This window comes from Xiphophorus maculatus, chromosome 15 (genome assembly GCF_002775205.1).
Source record: "Xiphophorus maculatus strain JP 163 A chromosome 15, X_maculatus-5.0-male, whole genome shotgun sequence".
Classification (NCBI taxonomy): domain Eukaryota; kingdom Metazoa; phylum Chordata; class Actinopteri; order Cyprinodontiformes; family Poeciliidae; genus Xiphophorus; species Xiphophorus maculatus.
In genome coordinates this window covers 7,886,730-7,910,654 of record NC_036457.1, presented here as the reverse complement: position 1 = coordinate 7,910,654, position 23,925 = coordinate 7,886,730, and the positions used below count along the sequence as shown (strand labels likewise).

General features: G+C 37.7%; 1 protein-coding gene and 1 long non-coding RNA gene across 2 annotated transcripts in view; one reads left to right on the top strand and one right to left on the bottom strand.

Annotated features, from left to right (window-relative positions):
* Positions 1–7,238, top strand: part of kcnk3 (potassium two pore domain channel subfamily K member 3) — a 37,271-nt gene extending 30,033 nt beyond the window's left edge. The window contains exon 2 of the mRNA XM_005803122.2: positions 4,061–7,238. Within this exon, the coding sequence (XP_005803179.1) occupies positions 4,061–4,980 (920 nt within the window). The 3' untranslated portion in view covers positions 4,981–7,238. The remainder of the gene's footprint in view (positions 1–4,060) is intronic.
* A 5,989-nt stretch (positions 7,239–13,227) lies between these two features.
* Positions 13,228–17,035, bottom strand: LOC111611421. Its single transcript, XR_002754047.1, has 4 exons — positions 16,781–17,035; positions 14,787–14,949; positions 14,380–14,448; positions 13,228–14,096 (listed from the first exon to the last, which is right to left on the bottom strand). It is a non-coding gene; the product is annotated as an uncharacterized LOC111611421 (long non-coding RNA).
* Positions 17,036–23,925: the final 6,890 nt, after the last annotated feature.

Sequence of the window (23,925 nt, the reverse complement as noted above, 5' to 3'; positions counted from 1 at the left end):
AGCAGCTACATTTGTGTGAAATCTTGCACGACACACACAAGAACACACAGCCGAGTGTATTATGTAGCATGACTCTGCCTGCTCTCCAGGCAGCAGAGATGTCTGAGGATATTATCCGTCAAGCCCAGTGTCATCAGCGTTGTCAGCACTACTGCTGTTTAAGACTCTGTGTCATCTTGTTCCTTGTGCTCCTTGCATTGTTTTACATGCACACAATATGGTTTGTCTCAAAATTTTCTCTTTACAACATCATGTTAACAAACTAATGAAATTATAAACATGAAATATACAAGATGATGCATCTTCAGCTTGAGAAACTCTCCCCAATGAGCCACATTTCTAGTCTTTTCTTGGCAAGAACAAATTGTTCTTGGTAATCAATGGAAATTTAATTGAGTGACAGCGAGCCTGAGCCCTCAGAGCTACATTATATTGCTCTTTGATCTATTTTCAAAGACTGCCCCCCCCAAGGCTAATTAATCAGTGCAATGAAGACGTCGGATGCTGTGTGTTTAGTATTTTAGAGGCAGACGCCCTGGGGAGCCAAGTTTATACAGTGAGCTGTCATCTAAGCAGACAAACAAGCAATCACTGCTCTAAAAGATGAAATATGAAAAAAAGACTGGATCAGTAATTGTAGTTTTGCTGCCATAAATGAGTGAATTCAGATGATATGGGGCGTTTAATTTGCAAAATCAGACTGAGTAATCAGAGACTGAATGATGTGCACCCATTTTTGATTAAAAACTAAAAATGAAAGGAGTGGGTAAAATGACTTACACGCTTGGTTTGAGGCCTTAAAAATAAATAAGAATCCTCTCAGGATGATGGTATTTTCAGATTGGCTCATATTTAGAAAAATGATCAAAAGATTTATTTGAATTAGATTCAGAAAGACACATTAGGTCATCTGACTGGTTCAGGCAGCAAGCAGAAACTGAAACCCAAAGTGCTTCAAAAAATAGTAAATGGATTGTACTTGTTTAGCATTTTATTTAGTTGGAGGACTTCAAAGTGCTTCATATTACTTCAGTCATTCACACATTGATGGTGATAAGCTACATTAAAGCCACAGCTGCCCTGAAGCAACCTAACAGAAGCAAGGACGCCACGCAATCGCTGCATTTCTGACCAACACTAGCAGGAGAGACGAGTGAAGTGTCCTTCCCAAATACAAGACCAAGTATTTGTTCAGAAGAACCATCTGATGATCTAATGTTTTCTTTCAGATAATAGTTAAATGCTTATTCTCAATTTACAAATCTTTGATTCTAGTTGAGTTTGACTTTATTGAACGTCATGTAATGAAAGAATAAACAAAGTTATATATACAGAAAATAAATTTAGAACAAAGGGAAGCAAAAGAAGAACAGTAGTAAAGTAGATTTACATGTTTAAAGAAGTGGCAGGAAGTAAAAAACTTATTTTTACAGCCACCCCTCTTACCTCAATAAATGAGCATTTGTGTTAACTTGGTTATGACATTCCTTCTTAGTTGGCATTTTCTATGTCCGTATCTATCATTAATGTTTGTATACGTCATTATGAACAAGCATAGATATTTTCTTATGTTAAAATTCAATAAATAAAACCATAACAGCAGTAGTATTAATATCAGTTACTGACATTGGCCCAAATGTTCATACTGGTGCATCCCTACTAACAATTAAAGCGCATCTAAAAGGAAAAATGGGTCCGACCCAGTAATATTAAGTACATATGCAATCATCAAACCCTTGTAGTGACACGATTGCACATATTAAGTGTTAATATTTAATCTTGTACCAGAAGGACAGGAAGTTCTCCAGGAGGTAGTAACATGTTATTATAATTTTTTTATAAGGAGCAAATGGTACTCTTGCTAACACAGGAGTCATAGTCTGTCTCATGATAACATTCTCATAACCTGAGAAAGCAGGATGACTTTGTCATGCGGGACCTCTTTACTCCCTCACACCACGCTATGAGTGTGTGGCTTGTCGCCTCAAGCGCCAGCATTTGCTGCTGATGAGCCCCGCTGTCACTCTGGTGATCCCTGCGTCTCAGTAAGCCGTTCCCCACTGCAAAGAGCTTGTGACAGCCCTGCAGCCTCGTCTATAGCTCACCTGAACAAACTGTCCTGCTGACTTGCTTAATGAGCGCTGCAACATTTTGGTAGAGCACAAAAATCTTAAAGTGAAACAAGCCATCATGTTAAATTCATACTCTGCTGAAAACGTATTTTCCCAGAGCTAACATGTTCATGTTAGGTCCCTGTTCTCATCTATTGTAGTTGTTTCAGTAGATTACAGCATGTGTTGAATGGTGCGGTGATGGAGGAAGTGAACTGGAATGCCTTCGAAAAAGGAAGGCAATAATGAAAATACCTTTAAAGAGAGTAAAATTCATTTTTTAAAAAAGCCTTATTCACAGATCTGAGCTGTCACCTCAGGGAACAGACTGACCAGATTAAAGATTAATGTTTTGTAGATTAGCTAGTCTGCAGTAGAAGTCTAGACAAAAGCTGTATGATTGACATACAGAATCAAACTGAACTGATCTGACTGTGCAAGTATGATTTGAATATGTCTGATTGAAATTGTCTGATTAAATCCAGCTTGGATTGTTGATCATTAAAATGGAAAATTGTTGTAATTTGGTTGTATATAAAATAAATAAATTGCTGATCTTTCTCACAGGGACTTCAATATGGATTAAATATGTTCTTCCGAAAGATAAAATAACTCAAATCATATCATTAACTGTAGCTCTTGCTTTTGCTGAATGAAGGGGGGAATGTTTAAACAGATTTGGCACCAGAAGGAAAGATGGTAGAACAAAATAGATTGGTGTTCCAATAAAACCAGAGCTTCGAGAATTAAATCAACCCTCAGGTAATTACATTTGGACACTCGGTCAACCTCTTTGACTTGTGTAACCTGTGGTTATCAGGGGGTTATCTCTGTTTCTGTTTGCAACAGCTCCACATGTCAGGAGTATGGACAAGGAAGTCAAAGAGGTTGAATGCAACGTATATTCAAATATATAATCAGGTGCAACAAAAGTACTTACAGAATCTGTGTATTGCATCCATAACTAACACCATCACATACCACCAAATTAGTCATAAAGTGGCTAAAAGACGACAAAGTTAATGTCTGAGTGGAAAATGTAGGTGTGAAGGTTTCATTTACATTAGTTTTTTCAAGTGAAATGGGAAAAATATCCAGTAAACTTTATGAGAAGCTTGTTGAAGGTCATCAAGAGCATTTGAAGTCACATGAATTGTATATAAACTCCTGCATTTAAAGAATTTGAAGCCAAAAATTAGAGGTCTCATTAAAATATCTACTATTATTGTGGCATTTAATATAATTTGGACTATCCTTAACTAAAACAAGAATGGTTGAGTCTGATCTAATGTGACTGTGAGGAAAGAAAGGTTGCGTGTTTTTATGCAGTGTATATAAATATCTAGTTTCTCTGGGAGCTAAATTTAAAGAAAATTCTCCCCAAAACTTTGATGTGCAGCCCTCTTAAAAACTGTCTTCTTTGAGAATTTCTTGCTCTGGGCTCTTTCACTGTTCAAAGTGTACTGCTGCCTTTCTGCTGCCTGTTTTATGATTTAAAAATTCAGAGTAATACAAGACAAAGAGATTTTTTTTCTCTCTTTCAGATGTACAAATACAGACGGGTATTTACAACCTAGCCTTTGGTGTCCTGTTTATTTGATCTGGAACAATGTTGAGGTCTAATTAGGTGCAAATGCACTCATTAGCCAAAGCCACTCTGCAGAGACCAATTGTCAATGAATTATTCAAGACCTCTCTCCCATACACGACATCAATACTTGGCTCTTCCTGCCTCCACACTCCTGTGCATTCTCATCTCCAATTGCATTTTGCCACTGTGAAATGAAGAGTATTTGAATTTATCTGAAGAGCCACTCAGAGAATACAAATCATCTGTCTCTTTCAAGTCCAGGTTTCAGCCTTCTCTTGTTAGATCCCTGTCATCTGCAGAGTAGTTTTCATTAGTTTCACCACAGTAACCCTGCTTCTTTCTCCCATTTCTCCCACAGGATATGGCCATGCAGCCCCCAGCACAAATGGAGGGAAAGTCTTCTGTATGCTCTATGCCCTCCTAGGCATCCCCCTCACTTTGGTCATGTTCCAGAGCGTTGGTGAGCGGATTAACACCTTTGTCAGATACCTGCTCCATCGCCTAAAGAAGTGCCTTGGAATGAGGCGCACTGAAGTTTCTATGGCCAACATGGTGACCATTGGTTTCATATCCTGCATGAGCACACTATGCGTGGGGGCGATGGCCTTCTCCCACTTTGAGGAGTGGAGCTTCTTTCATGCGTACTACTACTGCTTTATCACTCTCACCACCATCGGGTTTGGGGACTACGTGGCGCTGCAGAATAAAGACGCCCTGCAGACCAAGCCGGAGTATGTGGCCTTCAGCTTTATCTACATCTTGACGGGCCTGGCGGTGATTGGAGCCTTCCTCAACTTAGCAGTACTGAGATTCATGACAATGAATGCTGAGGATGAGAAAAGGGACGCCGAGCAGAGGGCTCTTCTTGCCCATAACGGTCAGGTGGGTGGGCACCTTAACTGCTCCGTAGACCCGGTCTCCCCCTCCTCCACGCCCCCTGGTTGTGGCGGTGGGAGTGCAATCGGAGGGAGCAGCGGGGGGGCTGCGAGCCGCGGCTTACGTAACGTTTACGCCGAGGTTCTCCACTTCCAGTCCATGTGTTCCTGCCTTTGGTATAAGAGCAGAGAGAAGCTGCAGTACTCCATCCCCATGATCATCCCACGTGACTTCTCCACGTCGGATACCTACATGGAGCAGGGAGAGGCTTTCTCCAACCCTCTGCACTCTAACGGTTGCGTGTGCAGCTTGCACCATCACTCAGGCATCAGCTCGGTGTCCACAGGTTTGCACAGCATAAACACCTACAGGAGACTGAATAAACGCAGAAGCTCTATCTAAGCAGCTGGAAAACTTTGTTTTACAGTCTACTTGCGTGCATCACCATGTGAGGTAGTCCAGCTGGAGCAGACCATCGAAGGAAGAAAACGCCAACGCTACAGAGATCTGACTCTACCAATCTGGGTTTTGTTTTGGAATTAAATAATTTGGTGGTTTGGACTCAGTTTCTCAAATGAAAACTTGTTAGTAAGGAACTCACTTGATGAGTCAAAGTAAAATGTGTGTATATATTTGGACACTTCACATAAAACTTATTCTTTTCAGTGAGAGCTTTCAAAAAATAAAACAAACAAACATGCTTTTTCCTGTATTTATTTTTCCACAATGCAGGTTCAAACAAGCCTCCTGGTCTCCTTAAGATTATTTTTTTCTTCCATGAGAAAACATTAGATCAAATGATATACAGTATCTCACTGGTTTAAGATAGCTGTCATAAACACTGCCTTGCAAGAGTATATTGAACTTCTTCATGCTTGTCACATCAGAATCATACATTTTAAAGCATATTATTGGGGTAATACAACAAACAAAAAGTTGCTTGCAAATGTGAATGCAGCTTTCAAAAATTTTGTGAGTAAAAGCCTTAAAATGTTTGCTGTGAATTTTTATTTAATCTCAATTAGTCAATTTAAACAACCTTGTTTTGCCATGACTTAATCTGCACATTTTTGACTACTCTTTTTCCAAAACATTTCACCCTCAGTCTGGTTGGTGGGGAAAGCATCCTTGGACATCAGTTTTAATGTCCACAGATTGATAATCATAAACTCTTCCAGTGTTGTTCAGGCTTTATGTTTAGGATCCTTGTCATGATGGAATGTAAACCTCAATTCAAAGCTCTACCCTTTACAGCCGCTGACAGTTTTACCCGTGTTTTCCTTATCCCCAATAAGCTCGGACCACCGTTCCTGTCCTTAATTATCCCCACGGCAGGATCCTGCCGTTTCATATTTTAATTTGGGGGTAGTGTGTACAGCGTTTTGCACAGAGGCCGGAAAGTACAATTTCGGTCTCATCAGAATAGAGCACCTTTTTCTGCATGTGCCCTTCATGGTTTATGACAACCTGCAAACACAAGTTGTCTAAGAATGATTTTGTTCTTGCTTCTCTTCCGCTAAAGTCAGCTTTTTGGATTACATATCCAATATTTGTCCAGAGGACAGATTCTTCAGATTTTTCTGGTTCCTTCTCTGATTGGTAAATTATTCAGTGCTCTGTAACAGGGTCAAAGCTTGAGATTTAGTTTTATAGCTATACACTTCTTTGAATTTCTCTCTAACGTCATTCTTGACGTTATAGAATCACTCTTGAACTTTGTGGAGTGATTGATTGTCTTTATTTATTGAGGGGTATCAGCGTAAAGAGGGGTGAATCAAAATCAAAATAAAAGACTTTCAGATATTTTAAAAATTTTAACTTTGTAATTCAGCAGTACTTTGTGTTGTTATCTCATAAAATCCCAATAAAATACATAACATTTTTAGATTATGACACGACAGAAAAGTAAAAGGGTAAAAACACATCTGCAAAGCACAATAAAGATCCGACATGCAATGTCACTGTTGACCACTAGGCTTCCTTTGCCACTTTTCCCCTTAGTTTTATAAAATCACTATGAATTTATTTTTTCATAGGTTGTCCTTATGCATTAGTCTGAATTATGTACATGTTCTCATCATATGTTTTTGTGTAGCTGGACTATAATCTGAAATCTTAAATCAGAGCATGTAAGCTCACCTGTGTATTGTAGAAAGGCATATCGTATTCACTGCTGCACCTTAGAGAACTGTTTGTGCTTTCAGACACTGGAACTCAGTGTCTGACATATTTGATTCTTTTTAAATGAATCCCACCATGTTCTGTTATGTAAATGATAAGACCTAACTCCTATTACTTGTCGGGGAAGTGAGAGGCATTTGGATTGATGCTCTGTGCTTTGTGCACCTCACAAACAAAGAAACAGCCTCAGATTTTGCACGTCTTGCACTTAAAGGGGCGGTGGGGCATTCTCCAGCCCCACATTCACTTGACTCAACCAATTGAGGTCTTTTATGCAGTGTTCATTTTGTTTCATGGAAGAATTGACATTTGTCTTTATTGTATTTCTGTAGTTTATCTTCACAGTGAGTCATTACGGTTTTCAGTTTTTCTTTTCTACTGGAAAGTTCATGACTACAGTAAACCTGTTAGCGTTTTTCATCAACTCACTACTTGATGAGAAGAGCTGTGTGTGTTACATGTACATGTTTTTGTTTTCTTTTGAGCATAATAAAATATTATTTAATTTAAAATGACAACTGTATTTGAGTGTTGAATACTGAAGAATGGGTTTTGGTTTGTATGAATACATCAGCGAGGCTGGTTGAATGATATATTACTTTCCACGAACCAGCACTAAAAACCAAAACAGGAGTGTTCACTTCATAATAGTTACACTAAAAACCTTGTAAAATGTATTTGAAACTGCAATATCTTGAGATAATAATAAGGTATACAAAACAGGACTTTTCTCGTGTAGAAATGTAAAAAGAACTATGAATGCAAAGAAAATAAAAATCTGATAAAAATAAACAGAGAAATGCATTAGTGAAACTGCAGTAAGCACCTGATTTAAAGGAGCCAACACTTTCACCATATCTCAGGTTTTCAAGCAGTTTGTCCCACAGCTGAAGAGCAAAAATACCAATCAGATTGAAGAGCTGTCTAATGACCAAAGGGTTCTACATACCATTAATTAGATTTTACATTCTGTTTTTATAAACAGAGCCAATGCATGGATTAGGGGCCGATGTAATGTGATCCATATTCTCTGGCAGCAGCATTTTGGATGATCAGCAGCAGCCTGATTAATTTTCTGACCTGAAGGCACAAAAGCATGAGACACATCCATTGTGTTCTTCAAAACACCTTCGCTAATCTGATATTTAAATCTGTATGTCACTACCGCTTCCATCATGGCTAACATTTTAGCCACAGTGAAAGGTTATGCAACTAAAGAAAAGATGATTCAGAGTTTATTCGTCCCTGTTATGATACATATTATGCAACTGTTATGCTGTTCCTTAATTGTTGTAGGAGTTTTCCCTTTCATATTCAGCAAAAAGTGCCCAAATCCTGCACTGAGATCATGAAGCCAATCACTGTCTCTTTTGACCTTTGGCTGACAGTTTTCCACATCATCTGTAATACACATCACTGGTTGTTCTGATTTATATAACAGATAAACTTGTACTATGTTTATAAAACTGTGGCCCTAATGAAACTTTAAATGCTTGCTAGTCACAATTGTAATATCATGAGAGATTTCGGAGACTTAAGTGCTTCAGTGGGTTTTTGTTGGGGTTTGCTTCGGGTCTTTCATGCACTGCTGCTCTGACGGATTTCATCTGCAAAAACAGATTTCCAGAACAGACATCCTAGCCTTAACCAGGCAATGTTTAGGTGAGACTAAATAAGATCAGAGCACACACTAGCAAGCGGTGATCAGGTTTGATACTTAAAGCTGATGAAACGAGCACTGTGTCATAGATTTTTATGGCATCTTTCCTCCTGTTTGCTCTTTTCAAGGACTTCTGTAGAGAGTTAAGATTCAGCACTGAGAAAGGAATTTAAGGCCAATGCAGGACAGCCAAAAACAGCAGTACACTGAAAGGAAATACTCACCCCAAAAAGAAAGTAAGTTTAAAACATAAACATTCTTACAAAAAAAGAAAACATTCCCAGAGGAGCAGCAAGATGTTTTGTGTCAGTAATTTTTGCTATGCATACATTAGAAAACCATTCCATTTAAGTTTTTACATCAAGGGCAATAATATTTTTCTGTCTGGTAATGGAAATAAAACATTTTTGCCTTCCTTAATGTTTTGCTTCTGTGAGCGTTCTCATTTTTAGAAATTCAAAACAGGTTACACGTTTGTAAAAATAAGAAAAATAGAACCATTTTTAAAAGGGAGAGGTGTTTATGTCAGAGAATTTAATATGTGGAAGATGGAGGGAAAACAGGTTAAAGTCTGTAGACATTTAAATTTCTCCTGAAGACAAAGATTCTTCATCTCAACTCCACGAAATACATATAGACAAAAGTGTTTTAGCTCTCTTCATTCTTTCTAATATATTTTTTTATTATCTTAAATTGAGTACATTTATTAACTGGGGAAAATGGTCTCATTTTAAAAAACCCAGCAATTCCAAGGAATTGTTTTTTCATTATGATGTACCTTTTTAAATAGATCATAATGTTTAAGCATCTAAATAACAGACGGAAATCTATATTTGTGAATGAATATATAAAAATAGATTGCTTAGTTAAGTCATGTTTTCCATCACAAAGTTGTCAACTGTATTTTGAATCAAAATTTAAACCTACTCATTGATGAATGTCAATTTCCATTCAATTTGCATCTTATACTGGAACTTTAAATATCTTTACATTTAGAAAAGATGGTGATCTTTCATTATTGTTCTTTGTTTAACTTTAATTATTAGGTCATCTTTTTTACCCAAATAATACAAATACTTTGTTCTATTGGACATCCTGTCCTCTCGGCGGCCTGTGGTAGCTTCAGCGATCACGTGGAGTTTTATTTTTGCTTGCTTGTTTCGATCCCAGATGTATTCAGCTGTCAAGCTGCTGCACCACTGAGTATGCAGTGGAACAATAAGAAACTGCAATGACCACTCCTCTAGGACACTATCAGACCAAACTGTAGGAAACAACACGAAGAATCCACGGCTCAGTGCGTTTCGGAACATAAACGACATCTGACAGGCTGCAGTTCTTTATGCTCCAATGACCAAGCATTACAAAATGAGCGGAGGAAAAGGAAATCAGTCTGCAGCGACGCTTCTGCTTGTGATGTGTGAACACCACAGAGGGTTAATGACCTGCTGTCTGTTCTCCAGCTGAGAGACAATGAGCCTTCTCAGTGGTGACTGATGTGAAGACGTAACCTCAGGCCAAATCGATGATGACTAAACGTTTTTCAGTTTAATTGGACAATAGAGGGAGGATATAAAACCCTCTGTTCTGCGCAAGGCAATACATCACACTCAAATAGTCATTTCTATCAGCTCTATATTAGCAGGAGGAGAATAATCTTCTCTTCTCTTGTCAAAGTGGAAAAACATCTGTGACTCTGACTACCCAGCACTGTCAGAGCAAGCCATTGATTTTATGAGAAAAGAGTGTTTAAACCCTCAGCATTTCACGAATTGTAGCCATTTATAAAAACATTATAGATTTCTGTTTCAGTCCCCTTAATAGACTTGATTCAAGCACCCTTATTCCACCCTTCTGTTCTGTCTTTGCTTCACTATTCACTTAATTTTCCTCTAAGATTGACAACTTGTTGAATTAACAGTTTTCCCTCCTCCTAATAATCTCTAGATGAGTCCCTTTCAGGGTTAGCAGAGCATACACACAGTAATAACGAAAGTAGGGAGGCTGACGGTGGCTCATAACTGTGGACTTTCCTCCACCTTTGACTGTCAAGTGCTCAGTTCCACTCAATTCTTAGTTTTATTGCACAAGCCAACTTAAATTTTGACTGGAAGCTGAAAGTTCAACTTTTCTACCAGGTCCTTTATCTTGGGAGTGGAGAATCCCATTAATGGCCCTTTCCTCTCTTGGCTGGTAATCCCATGGAGAGGAAATGTCTTTTTAAGTACTGGAAGCCATTTGTTCTAAAGAAAGCAGCAGGACATTGTGTATTACTAGCTGACATGTCATAATTGACGTTTAAAGTTTGCTTTTTAGTAAGAAATGTGTTGTTTGATGCTTAAAACTCAATCATTTATTTTCTCTTCTGAGGTGACAGCAAAGAAACTAATTGTCACTTCAAACTGAAGGTGTCAGCCATCAAACATATCTAATTACTAACTTTTTCTTGTTATTCGTGTGCATGTTTTTTTCTCTTTCAAACCAATCCCAGCAAGTAGAAGAATTAAAGCTAAAGAAGTGAGATATTTAAGGTCCTTTTATTTACCACCTTTATCAACCCCGGGTGACGGTGCGGCTGTTTACTTCTTTTGGTCATTGGTGAGAAATTCCCACTCTTAGAGGGCAGCACAGAGGATGTAACCATGCATGCACTCAAGCAATTTAGAGACATACATGTTTTTGAGTTTAGGGGGAAGCTAGAGAGAATACATACAAGCACATAGGTGTCAAACTCAGGCTTGAAGGTCAAATCTGGCTCTGAGTAATTATATTTGTCCTACAACATAAATCTAAATGTACACCACTAACACTACAAACCCCAGAATACTTTGCTGATGCCACCTGTGCCCCTGTGCTCTGTTAACATCCAATAGTGAGTTCAGGCAGAAGAAGAGATGTCATGTGGCCTGGACTGGTAAGAATGAGAGATCATGACAGTACAAGAATATTTTCTTACTGGACTTTCCTTGCCGAAATTATCATCATTATCATTAACAGCAATGTAAAAAAAACAACAAAAGTCTCTAATTTGCAGTAAAATACCAGCAGCTATGGTTGCCAGAATTATACCATATAAATACGGTAAAATGTTGGCAACTATAGCTGCAGGAATTTTATCGTAAATTAGAGGCTTTTTTTTTTACAGTGTAGTTTAGAAAAATATTACCATTGGAATTCAACCAAGATAAGAAATAGTGAGAAAGCAAATAAATAACACAAACATGCCTTTTATTTAATATGTAAAAAGGCAAATTTTATCTATATAGTATTAAGCACATATAGCTTAATACTATATGTGCTAATCATATTAAGCTGTGCTTGTTTTTTTAGGTTTATACAATTTTCTCAAAAGTAGTTTTTAATTTTGCCCTTCTGTGCATGTGAGTTTGACACCTCTGCTTTAGAGAATCCTCACATTCACCTTTGCAGCCTCAGTGCTTTCTGTTCTCCATTAGGCAGGGGTGGTTCGAACAGGAATGGTGCCCTGGGCAAACCAACCTCCAACAAATTAAAATGCATAAAATTATCAGAATTTTTTTTTTCCCAGTAGACAACAGGCAACCCAGACTTCCAGTACTCGCAGCAAGCAAGGAAAACTTATCCCACTGCTTATGCATACAGGAAGAAGCAAACACAACTGACAGATAAGATGTATTTTATTTTCTAGTTCTTGGTCACCCACCCCTCTCTGCCACCTGGGGAAACTGATCATATGGCCCATATCAAGAACCGCCGCTGCCAATAGCCAAAGGCCGCTTGTACAAATTTACCCATATGAAAGAATATTGTGCTCTTTTTCCTAACAGAAAAGGCTAAATAAATAAAAATAAACAGCAAGCATTGTCAAAATAAATGACAAATGAATCAACTGGTCACTCTGGTTTGAAATACTAAACTCTACATGTTTAAATAAGCTGTAATAAGTGCTTGAAATTCTGTTGAAAGATAATGGCAGCCAGCAACAAGGCTGCTGTTTGAGGTCTCCATTGTGAAGGTCTAACTTTAGGGTTGTTGCATAACTGTGACCTCTGGCTTTGCTGCTGCTGCTGACTCTGGTACAGTCACCCCTCCTTATCCCTCCAAACCACACCATCTTCTATGTCATCATTCTGCTTGCGTGGATTCAGATGTGACCCCAGCTTTGTGGCTAAGCAAGACGTCGGCTGGCACTCGCCAGGATATTCCTCTGATCACGGCTGATTATGCTGTCAGCAGAGACGGGAACAACAGGAGCACAGAATGATCTCAGAGGCACATGTTACTAATTTTACAACTTTCTTGGTTAAAAGTACATGTCTGGGTTATGAACTCTGGTCTGGGACTAAAATGGCGCTGATGCTCTATGAAGGAGTTGTACGTCAACGTAGCCACAAGGTCAGAGTCAGCATGTGTAATTTTAGCTTAATGTTAACACTGATGTCACATGTGAAAAGATACATCGTTCCAGAATTTGCCACAAGGAGAATTAATTAAAAAATACACTTGAGACACAAATCTAGTGCCGCCCACGCAAAAGCAAAGACGTCTGGTGATTTTCAGGGACAGACACGGACTCCTCTGTAATCGGATGAACAAATATATAAAATCCAAAACAGAATCTTGTATTTCAATTTTGACCTTTATTTAAAAAAATCATTTTAAAAGTTTTTCTTTATGCCTTAATAAAGTTCACACTGATTAATACAGTTGCAAGAAAGAAACCTTACATAATGTGAAATAATATTTTTTTTATTATTTTTTGGCAAGCTTTCTTTTTTTAATTAAAATTGAAAATCACTGATGATATTAGCTGTATTTGTACATAATGTGCATACCTTACTGTTATAAAATCTTCCTTGTTTGGCCTTATTTCTAGAGGTTTGACTGCTTCAATAGAAATGATCATCAAGAAGGAGATTAATTATGAAACACTTCTATGCCCACTGTAATTTTTGTATTTATCTGATTGTTTTCAGTCTATTCAATGAGTAGAAAAGAATCTCTTTCCCGTTGCACCTATAGGGATCAGCTCGGCACTGCCCCCTATCGGTACAAGGTGGTACTTTATACTAAAAGGACATAATTTTGTCTTCTGCTGTTCCAATGGCGTTAGAAATCAAGGAAAACTTTGGCAGATGATCTGATAACTGGGTCTCTTGCTCTCTTCTCTTCAACTTCAACACAGCTTTCCCACAGATTAATAAAATATTAATTTTGTTTCTTCACTGGTGGTGCCAATAACATGCTGACGTTTCTGCAAGAACCTGCACCTAACTTTATGGTTTCATGCCAAATAAGTACAAGAAGGAGTAGTAGTTGTAGTAACATTAATGATGTAAAAGGTGACATTCTTATTTTTTGTAATGTGCAGGTTCATGTGAGTTCAGCTAATCAAAGTATGGGGTGTTTGCGTCATCAGCAGGTCTGTGTGAGGCTTGGTCTGACTAATGGTGATGTTGCCCAGGTTGATTTGATTGAACAACACAGCAGAGAGAGAATCAAAAGAAAGATTTACAACCACAGCACATCAAAAACAACACATGCAGCTGCTACGTCAGCACTCAGGTAAGAGGGAATAGACAACAAAGCATCAAAGTGGACATCATACCTGCAGCCAAGCTCTCTGAAGCTTCTTCTAGGAGTGACGTAACTCTGTTCTTTCTGATTTTCTTGAGATGGAGAGTCTGCGACATGCATCCTGTGGCATTCAGACAGACTGTCTGAGCCCAAAAATGCAGAAAACTCAACAGTATATGTAAGAATAATCTCCATACACTTTTAAACCTGTTGTGACAGTATAATATGAGACAGATTATATGTGAAAAAAAAGAATCAAGCTCCTCCACCTCCTCCCTGAGCTACTACTGATATCTGGAGAAATATCAAAATCAAACAATGAGAGCCAGGAGGAAGGTACTACAGCTGTCAATCATCCTCGGGCATGCCCTGCTCAATGTGGTAATGGCGGAGAAACAACTTACCATTACAGCAAAACTGTTTATCCACATCTTCGTTGGCCATGCTAACAACCTTAGCATCTACAACAGGCTCTAAAGTTGAGATATAGAAGAGAGAAAGGGGAGTATGAGTGGTGTACACAGACATGATTTACAGCACTGAGACCCGCCTCCTGGCTCTGATTGGTTGTTTCCAGTTAGCACTGAGATTAACGCTTGATTTCCTTTCAAAGATTATCTGTCTCATACCAAACTACCATGACATAGAGACCGTTTCAACAAATAAGTATATATAAAAGTTACATACTGCAGCTTTAAGGTGTGTGTGAATGCCTAAAATCAACACAACAATACAAGCATCATGTCACAATCATATTTTTTTGTCCGGGGAAGAAAGACTTGGAAATGTTCCTGATGTCAACATAAATTACCTTCAAATTTCCAGTTGTGCCTCTCTGTCACTTGTGATTAGGTGTCCCTCCAGAAGAACTGCAGGAAAATGTGCCTGGCCCTCTGTACTCTGCACAGCCCAGCCACCCTGGTGCAGAAGCTCCTTGACGGTTAGATAATCAGCCCAGATATGAGCTGATGTGTCTGTGAATTCGCAGGCACAGCTTGCTGAAAATGGGACCTCGACAGTGAATGATGAGCTGACTATAAATATCTTTCATCTGTACATGATCAAAAACCTTGTAATTTTGTAGTACATTGGATATATCATTGTACTATGACAAAATTGAGCTAACAATCAAACATCAAAACAAACCAGGGCTTAATCTGTTTGTCTGCTGCTCTCGGGATGTCATTTAGTAATGACCTTATTAATCTTGGACGCCTGTTGAATGTTTTATTACTCTTAAGAGTTTGAAAGAGGTAAAATAAATTCAATATATAATATCTGAGAGAACTTATGAGTTAATGTTTTCATTTTCAGGCATTGTTCAGTTGATTTGTGAATCTCTTACAGCAACCTTTATAAAACTTTGAATATCTGAAATGATTAATACAAAATTTTAGCACCTAAAGATATGAAATCCAATCTTAATATCCTGTGCTATAACTTTTCACAACGTGAGGTACATAGCAACTTCTCCTTATTCTTAGAGTTACTCTAGGGCTAAAAAGCGCTCAGGTTCTTTCTCCTGAGATGCTGAGCACCACTGGACTGCGATTGCATAACCAGGGACATCCCTCAGCAACTGATGCATAATCACGACCAATGTCCCGCTGTGCTGCTGATACAGTAGTTAGAGAGAAGACGGGGAGACAGGGATGACAGCAGGTCACAGGTCAGCGTTTTTTCCATCACATGGCTTTGCATTTTAAAAAGCACAGCAGTTTAGCAGTAAAAAAAATCTGCTTAATTAAGCAACATAAGACTATACATGATGGTTTTAAGTTTTAGATTTCTGAGGTTTCTTTTCACTTAGATTAATTAGGCAATGCAGCTTGTCCTTGCTGGTCCAGAAAGCAGCATCGGAATCCTAACCAGGATTTGTTTTTTGAAGTTTCAGTTCAGGCAGATTTAAAGCTTAGTAACTTCCCTCCATCATACAAAGAGGACATCCCGGCTGCATTACGGTGTCCAAATATGGTTGTTTCTAATCTCTTGTGCAATCCCAATTTAGTCATGGGTGAAAACAAAAAAAAATCAAGACTCAATCAAGATCTTTTCGGACCTTCCAGAAACACACAGAGCACAATTATTTCGGTCTAGAATTGTGGCAAAATTGCAACACTTGTTTTTTACCATTATTCTTGAAATTTTGTTAAGATTTTTCATTATCTCGGCCTATGAAAATAGTCCATAGAAGAAAAATAAATACTGAATGAACAACTCATCCTGGAAAGTCTACCCACATGATGCCGGCTCCATCCTCATGCAGAAGTAGAGCAAACCTCAGACAAACAAACTGTGGCTACAATGGCAGAGATAGTGAAACTCAACACACTTGAGTCATTTTTTACATTATCAGCCAACACTGAAGAAAAGACGACAGCCAAGAAAAATGATCTGAGTCCTACATCAGGTCTGCAAGGTTATTTGCTGGTACAACGGAGAAATCAACTTAAAGCCCAAGTCTTTCGCAGTCAGAGGAAGAATGAGGGGCACAAAGTCTCTTTGGATGCGAGTGTGAAGGCTGTGTAGGACGCATTTTTTACAAAACGGGTGAGTAACAACTTCAATAATATCGGCTTGTGAAAATCTGCCTTCAGGAATATGCCTAAAGAATAAACTTTAGCATAAAAAAGGTGCTCAGATATAAGGACTACAGTTACTGCAGCACGTTTTCCTGCTGCCATAGAGCTGCCTTTGGAATTTACACACAAAAAAATCAAGAGTAACTACATTTACTTATTGATCTTTGATTTGACTGTCATACGGTGTCATATGACAAAAAATGGGATGTTTGTAACTAGTTACCTTGGTACAGACGAGCATGTGGTAGTTGTGTTGATCACAGTTTCATTAAACTAGACATGAGGTGGGCTGCAGGCCTTGATCCATTTCTTGCATTATTCCAGACTCCGTTCGGGTTTTGAAAATGTAATAAATTGTATTCTGCCCTCTAAGCGCTCTGGATAACAGTTGTAGGAGTTACGTTTTACCCACTGACATAGTTGGACCATGACTTCCTTTTATTTTCCCGAAAATCTCTATGACCTCAGCGCGTTAGCCATAGCGTTAGCAATAATGAACGGCAGTGTTTACGGAAATTGGGGGCGTGTACTTCGGAACAAATTGCGACCGCTGATTGGTCAGTTGCTGACAAACGCCCTAGAATGATTGGCAGGTGGCGTCATGTCAATTCAGAACAGTAAATCCACATAAAAGTGGACTACAATACAGTTCTTGTAGGGGCTGTATTACAGCTACACTTCTTTTTTTTTTTCCATACACCAAGAAATCTGTCAATCAGATGACAAGTATCCTAAACTAGCTTTTTTGTTGAAAGCTAGTTTCAACAAAAAGCAGGCAGGGTTTTAAAGATCAGCACAAGTGATTGTTAATTTCTTATTGCAATAAGAGCAGATTTGTCAAATGGTATTATTGTGCAATATGCAAATAAATTAAGAGCTTGTTTTGTTTGGGCGCCCAAATGTGGTCCAATATGTATTGATTTCAAACATTTTCATACATATTTTGTTTAGGGGTGAAGAGCTGTAGAGACAGGAACCAGTTCATGCCTGGGGCTACTAATAATTTTTATTAAAAAACATAGGAAATTATTGTTTTCCTAAAATAATTGTCCACCTTCATGTGTTTCATTATTAGACAAAGAGTATTAAATAATCTAATCTGTTAATAGTAATACTTTACCTACTTATTTTGCCAATGTGATACAGACCTGTTTCCTCTGCTTCATCATTTCAACTGCACCAAGTTTTAGATGAGTCCTAACTATTCAATTTTACCTTACCTCTGTCTTGCTCTCTCTCCATCTCTTTCTCTTTCCAGTTAATGTTCTTTCCACTTGATCATATTCATTTCCAGGTAGGGAAAAGTTTATAGGAACAAATCCATCTGTGTTGAAACAACACTCACTGCTGTTTTCTACAGTGATGTTTGGCATCACTGTTACAACGTACTGCACATTGTCAGATGTGCGGCAAAGAGTCTCCTGTTTATAGTCCATTCTGATAGGGGAGCTTTGTTTGAAGGCCATGAATGTATTCCAGAGCATGCAGTGTTAATCTTTTCCTCCGTCTCTGCAGTGCACGAAGATTAATTTAAAGTTTGGCCACACTAGGGGGAACAATGATGTTTCATACTATTACAGTCACTCCCTGACAATGATTGCAGTCCTTATTCTTAAAAAACGGAGCTAGATCAGCGACCATTACTCCGCCAATGGAGCAAATAATAACTTTACTACGCAGATCTCCACACTCACTCTTCATACAGCATTGACTTTTATTTTAATTTGCCTTTTTCTTCTCCTGTAACAACTTACTTTTCCTCATTGCCTTTCAATTGGATGATTCTACACAACCGCTTAATCTGCAATGCAAATGGATAATTAATTAGATTTCCCTCAATCAGCGTGGCTCCAGCTGTCTTGTGACCTTTGTGTGGAAAGAAAATGCATTATAATACTAAAATATCACTTCTGCAAAGGTACACTACCTTATTAAATCAATGTGAAAGCATACCATGTAATTAGGAGTCTAAGGCCACAGAGACGAGGAAATTATACTAAACTGAAAATCAATCAATCATTATAGCACCTTTCAGCAACAAGTCATTTTACACTGTCAAAAACCATTTTAAGGAATAGTTTTGAATAATTTTCAAGGAGATGAGCAAGGCCACGTCCATTTTCAACTTAAAGGTTTTTGACACATTGCAATACGACAAAATATTCCAGTAAAATCTCAAAATGGGGTTTAAACCTGAATGGCTTAGAAATGTGCACATCCTACATAAAGAAGAACATGATATGTACAGAAAGAGCTTTATTGCCTGGTTGCTAATAAGTTAATTGACCAAATCTCAGACATAATAACTAATTTATATCCCAAAACAGACACACATTCCAGTGATTGTGCAACCCATCTGGCACGTTACAAACGAGGAGTTACAATGCAAAAATGGTTCTCTCTGCAAAAACCAAAATTGTCGATGACCCTGTCTGGCAATATCTTCAGTATGGCAATGCATAGAAGTGACAATACAGATAAGCCCCAAATTATTCGTACTTTTAACAGATTTAAATTTGAAATGTATTTCATTCAAAGAAAACATTTTTTTTTTTTACTGAAACTGGGAGAGGGATCTCTCAACACATAAAAAGGGTAACAGTTTTACAAAACATATCTGCTTTATGGAAATAGAAAAATATTCTTACTCATTATTAAAAAAACGTTAGACATGATGCTGAGGAAGAAAGTGCATTAGGACACATGTGGGTAGGGACAAACCATCTGATGAGGAGAATGAACTCCTGTTAAAACAGCCTGCAGCCCGAGATACGAGTTTAGACGTTCAGTTTTCCTTTTAGGGTCCTCTTCCTGTGTTCTCCCTCTCTTTGTGTGTTAGGATGTCTACTTGACCCCTGACTGTCCTTTGAGACAACTGACTCTCATCTATCCATCAGTAGAGCCGCTTAAGTTCCCCTGTCTGCTCACTCTTACAAGATCATATTTCTTTTTCATCTAGATGAAAACGTGAGCCATAAAGTATTGCCTAGGGAAAAAAAGTTCCTACCTGAGAAGTTTAATGAACATACTTAACACTTTTGTTTTGTTTCCCGCTATCTTTTTCACCTCCATTTCTCTCTTCCCTACATGCTCTTTCAACCTGCACCCAAATCACTGGACTTACCTCTCATTTTCTCATTCTAAATGCTTCGTTTAACCTCTTCGGTCTCCAAGGCTCTGCTTTTGGATCCACTAAACCACAACCCTTCCCCAGAAAGATTAGGAATATATTCAAATAGAGTTAAAATGCTAAAAATGGCCCAGTGATGTCAACAGCTGCTTCACTGTGAAATCCTCTGAGGGGTTTTTTGTGTGTGTACAGCTTAGCAAAGTTAGATAACATCAGAATTTCCTGGACTAATGTATGTGAATTAATAAGATGATCAATCTCAAGAGGATTTGTCAGAAAGTACTTAAAATTTCATTGTACAACTACAACAGATTGTCCTGTTGGGAGGATTATGGAGTAAAAATGACAAAGTATAGTGCTGCTCAGCCAATTTTTCTCTTTACACTGCAAAAACAGTATGCTATAACTATATGTAAATCTAAATGTAAAGCAAAACAAATTTTATTAAGATTTCTCTCAACCTGGTACTTTAAAATAACGACACAAATTACTCAGAGCAGGAGGATAACAGCATAAATAAGTAATAGTCAGCAGGTGGTTTTTAGACCGTAAACAGGAAGGTAGATAAATTTCTCAAGATGTGTTTTCTTTTTCAGTCTGACCCGACCATGTGACATATCAGCGGCTTGAGATCAGACTTTGTCAAACCACTTTACCCTTCTCAAGACCTCACGCCACCAAGGGCTGGCTGTCAGTCAAATGCATTCAGACCGTTGAACATGAAACTCTAATGCTTCTGGGGACTCATGGATTTTGCATGACAGCTCCAGATGTTTTAGCTCCTCAGGGATGTGCCTGTTTAATTTTAATATGTGTCTCGAATTGAACAACAAAGTCATTTGAGAGACCGATGCAGAAAAGCAAAGGATCTTAAGGAGAAACAGACTCCGCTCTGCGGTCCATCTCATGTCAATATGTAAGAGGAGTTTAAGCTGAACTTTACCCCTGGAGGCTGAACATCAGCCTATCAGATCAGCTGTGGGTGTCAAATGTTGCCTCCAAACCTTCACAGACGAGTTTTTTTTAGGAATTACAGTTCAACGTACAAACCAATTCTGGCAAAAAATATTATAAAGTACTTCTAGAAGTTCAGTTTGTTCTGTTACTTTCCTGTGATCTTTTAAGTACTAGACAACATCTGTTAGGCTTTGCTTATCTTAAAGGTATACACCTGCAAACCCTTTTAGATTTTTTTTTGTACCACAAATGTTACCATTTTAACCTTAGGATGAAATGTCAGCATGAGGAAGGCACCAAGATTTTTAGTCAGCTTTGTTAAAGGTTTTGAATATTTTCCAATCTTAATCAAGGATTGTTTGAGTTTATTCATCATTCTTTTCCTTTCTTGCTATTTTGCCTCTAACGTCCCTGTGAGCAAACCAATTCTTTTATATCTCTTAATAGTTGAGAATTTCTAAAAAAACAACAACAAGTAAACAACAACAACAAAAACACAGTGACAAAAGCATTATTTTCAAAAGACTATATTAGATTTGGTGTTTATTGATTATGGTTCTGATTGTTGTTTCTTTTGTAAGGAGAAGATTCTTTTGGAATATGATTTATGCAATCTTTGATCAAAACAAAATCACTCCAGTGACCTTCTGCTGAAAGACATTATTTATTGGAGTCAGATAACCTCATTATATCAAGTAGACCATGAAACTCACTTAACCCATTAACTGTTTACATGTAATGCTTCTTCGTAGCTGTGGTAACAGATTTTCCACAAAGAGTTTTTCAATGGACTTGAAATGAGATTGAAATTTGCTCCATGTTGGCTACTTTTCTGCCTTGTGCTTTATGCATTATGAGTGGCCACTGAAAAAACAAAAGAATTCTGACTTTAAAGTCAGAATTATTTTTTTTTCTGTGGCCCTAATCCTCTTCCGTATATTTTGACTTTTAGTCTGTGATTTTACTTTATATTTCTCAACATGTGTGTCATTTGTCATCCACAAGGGGGCAACAGCACTCTCTACCTACAACATTGCTTCAGATTTCGCCATGTACATTGTCTTGCTGCACAAGTATAACTATAAAAGGAGATGTGTATGGAGGAAACCTTCGCTAAAAACAAATAAAGGCTAGACTCAAGTTTATCTGTAAGAATGCAGATAATGACCAAGAGTTCTCAAATAATATTTTACCTGATTGAGTCAAAATATTTGGACGCCAGAACAGAGGATATGTTTGGCATAAACTCTAGAATTAGAACATCATGCCAGCTGTGAAGCACGGAGCTGGAAATGTCATGGTTTGGGGATGGTTTACTGCTGCAGAACCTGGTCAGCATACCATCTACTGTTTATTGGAAGGTACTTGAGAATAACAAGGAAATAACAATGTTTTCAAAAAGCAGAAGTAGACCCTGTAACACGACAATGACCCAAATATATTAAGGATATATTAAGGTCTGGTTGAGAATTAAGAGAAATTAAGAAACTGAAATTAAAGTCTTGGGCTTTGTCGAAGTCCAGCCCTCAAGCTAATTGAGATGATGTGTGTTAACTTAAAACCAGCTCTAAATGCAAGAAATCCCTCAAATATCTCACAGCTGAAAGTGAGGAGTGAGATCAAGTTTCCTCAGACAGAGAGTGGTAGATGACTACAAGGAGCTTATTTATTTCAGCTAAATGGAATAGGATGTCCTAATTTATTTTCTACAAAAACATTGTTTTTAATATATTTTGCTTAATGTGTAAAATCTGGTTGATTTTGCTGTTAAAGTGCAATTAAATTCCTTTCTTTTCCACAGATGAAACAAATAGTTTAAACATTGATACATGAACATTTCTTTATTAAGATACTTAATAAATATAGGATTGGACTTGTTTTTTTAGTTTATATTTCATCAAAACAGGAAAGTGTTATTTGGTACATTTAAAAAAAAAAGTCTACTGAAATATGTATCCTATGGAAAAGGACTGACAAAGGTTGCTTTTGTCTCTTTCCACTGAACTAAGATGTATTCCAGTTTACTGAGCAGGAAGCAAACAGAAAAACCCTTGAAGGTGAAACTTCCATATTCTGGTTAAAATGCATTACAATAACTGAGGCTCAGATTTTAATGTTACAATTTCATACAACAGCATGTAGACGAACAGGAACCCTCTAACTTTTAGGTGTCATGGGCTAATTTTAATTTTTATCGGTTATGACTATTAAATGTGACAGTGAAAGGGGCCTGGAGCTTTTAGTGCTGTTTCCTGAGAAGAGATGACACACTTCACAAGAAGTATCAGCCAATGACTTCTTGTTCTCATATGTTGTCTGTGAAAACACTAGGAGTCCTTTTTAGCACTCTCTAACACCAGAAACACTCTCTAACACTGAAAATATCTCTAAAGCAACGTCAGTGCTGAATTCAAAACAGGGGCAGGTCAAGCATCCGGGCAAAGGTTGTTTTTTTTATACTCATTTAAATGACTTTTTATTCACTAGTAGTTACTGAATTACCTTAAACCCTCATTGAATGATAACCTGTTCTTTGTGTGGTTCAGAAAGCCTCAGACTGACCTCATAAAATGCCACTTCCAGATGGAAAGTAGAATTTGTGTTCTAATTTTAACCACGTGAGGCCACACAGGGGAAGAAAATACTGTGGTCCCACTTTCAGACCTGATGGTTCCTTAGACTTTGACTCCACCTGCTGTCCACTCACCATTATTTTCCTCCTCTGCAGTGATCTGTCGATGCATGCAGATGTAAAAAAAAAAAGTCTAAAATATAGTTTTATAGGATCAGCCATTAAAATGTCTTGAATACTAAAAAATATGATTTAAAGCTTAAAGCCAATGGTGTTTAATTTTTCATCAAATGCAGATTTATTAATTTGTAATGATTTAAATTTTAGAGAATAAATTTAAAGAATGAAGTAAACTCAAATTAGTGATTAATTACTTCAACTAAAATCAATTGTGGAAAATAACACATTTTCTGGCTAGCATTGCTAACATTGCTAGCCTGAATGCTAGCAATGCTGCTGCTAGCATTCCTGCTAGCAGCAGAACGAAAGAGATTGTCGAATCTTCCTCAGAAACAGGATGCCCAATAGCCCACCAAACAAGTGAGAAGAACATAAAACATGTCTGTAAAATATGTAGATTTCTGAATTGTTAAAGTTTAGGGGGGTTTTTTAGATGGCAAACATCAGTCATCAGTTTGTAAATTCATAAAGAATTGGAACAATGTTCTGTATTTGTTAGTTTTACAGTTTAAACGTAGTTTAAAAGCAG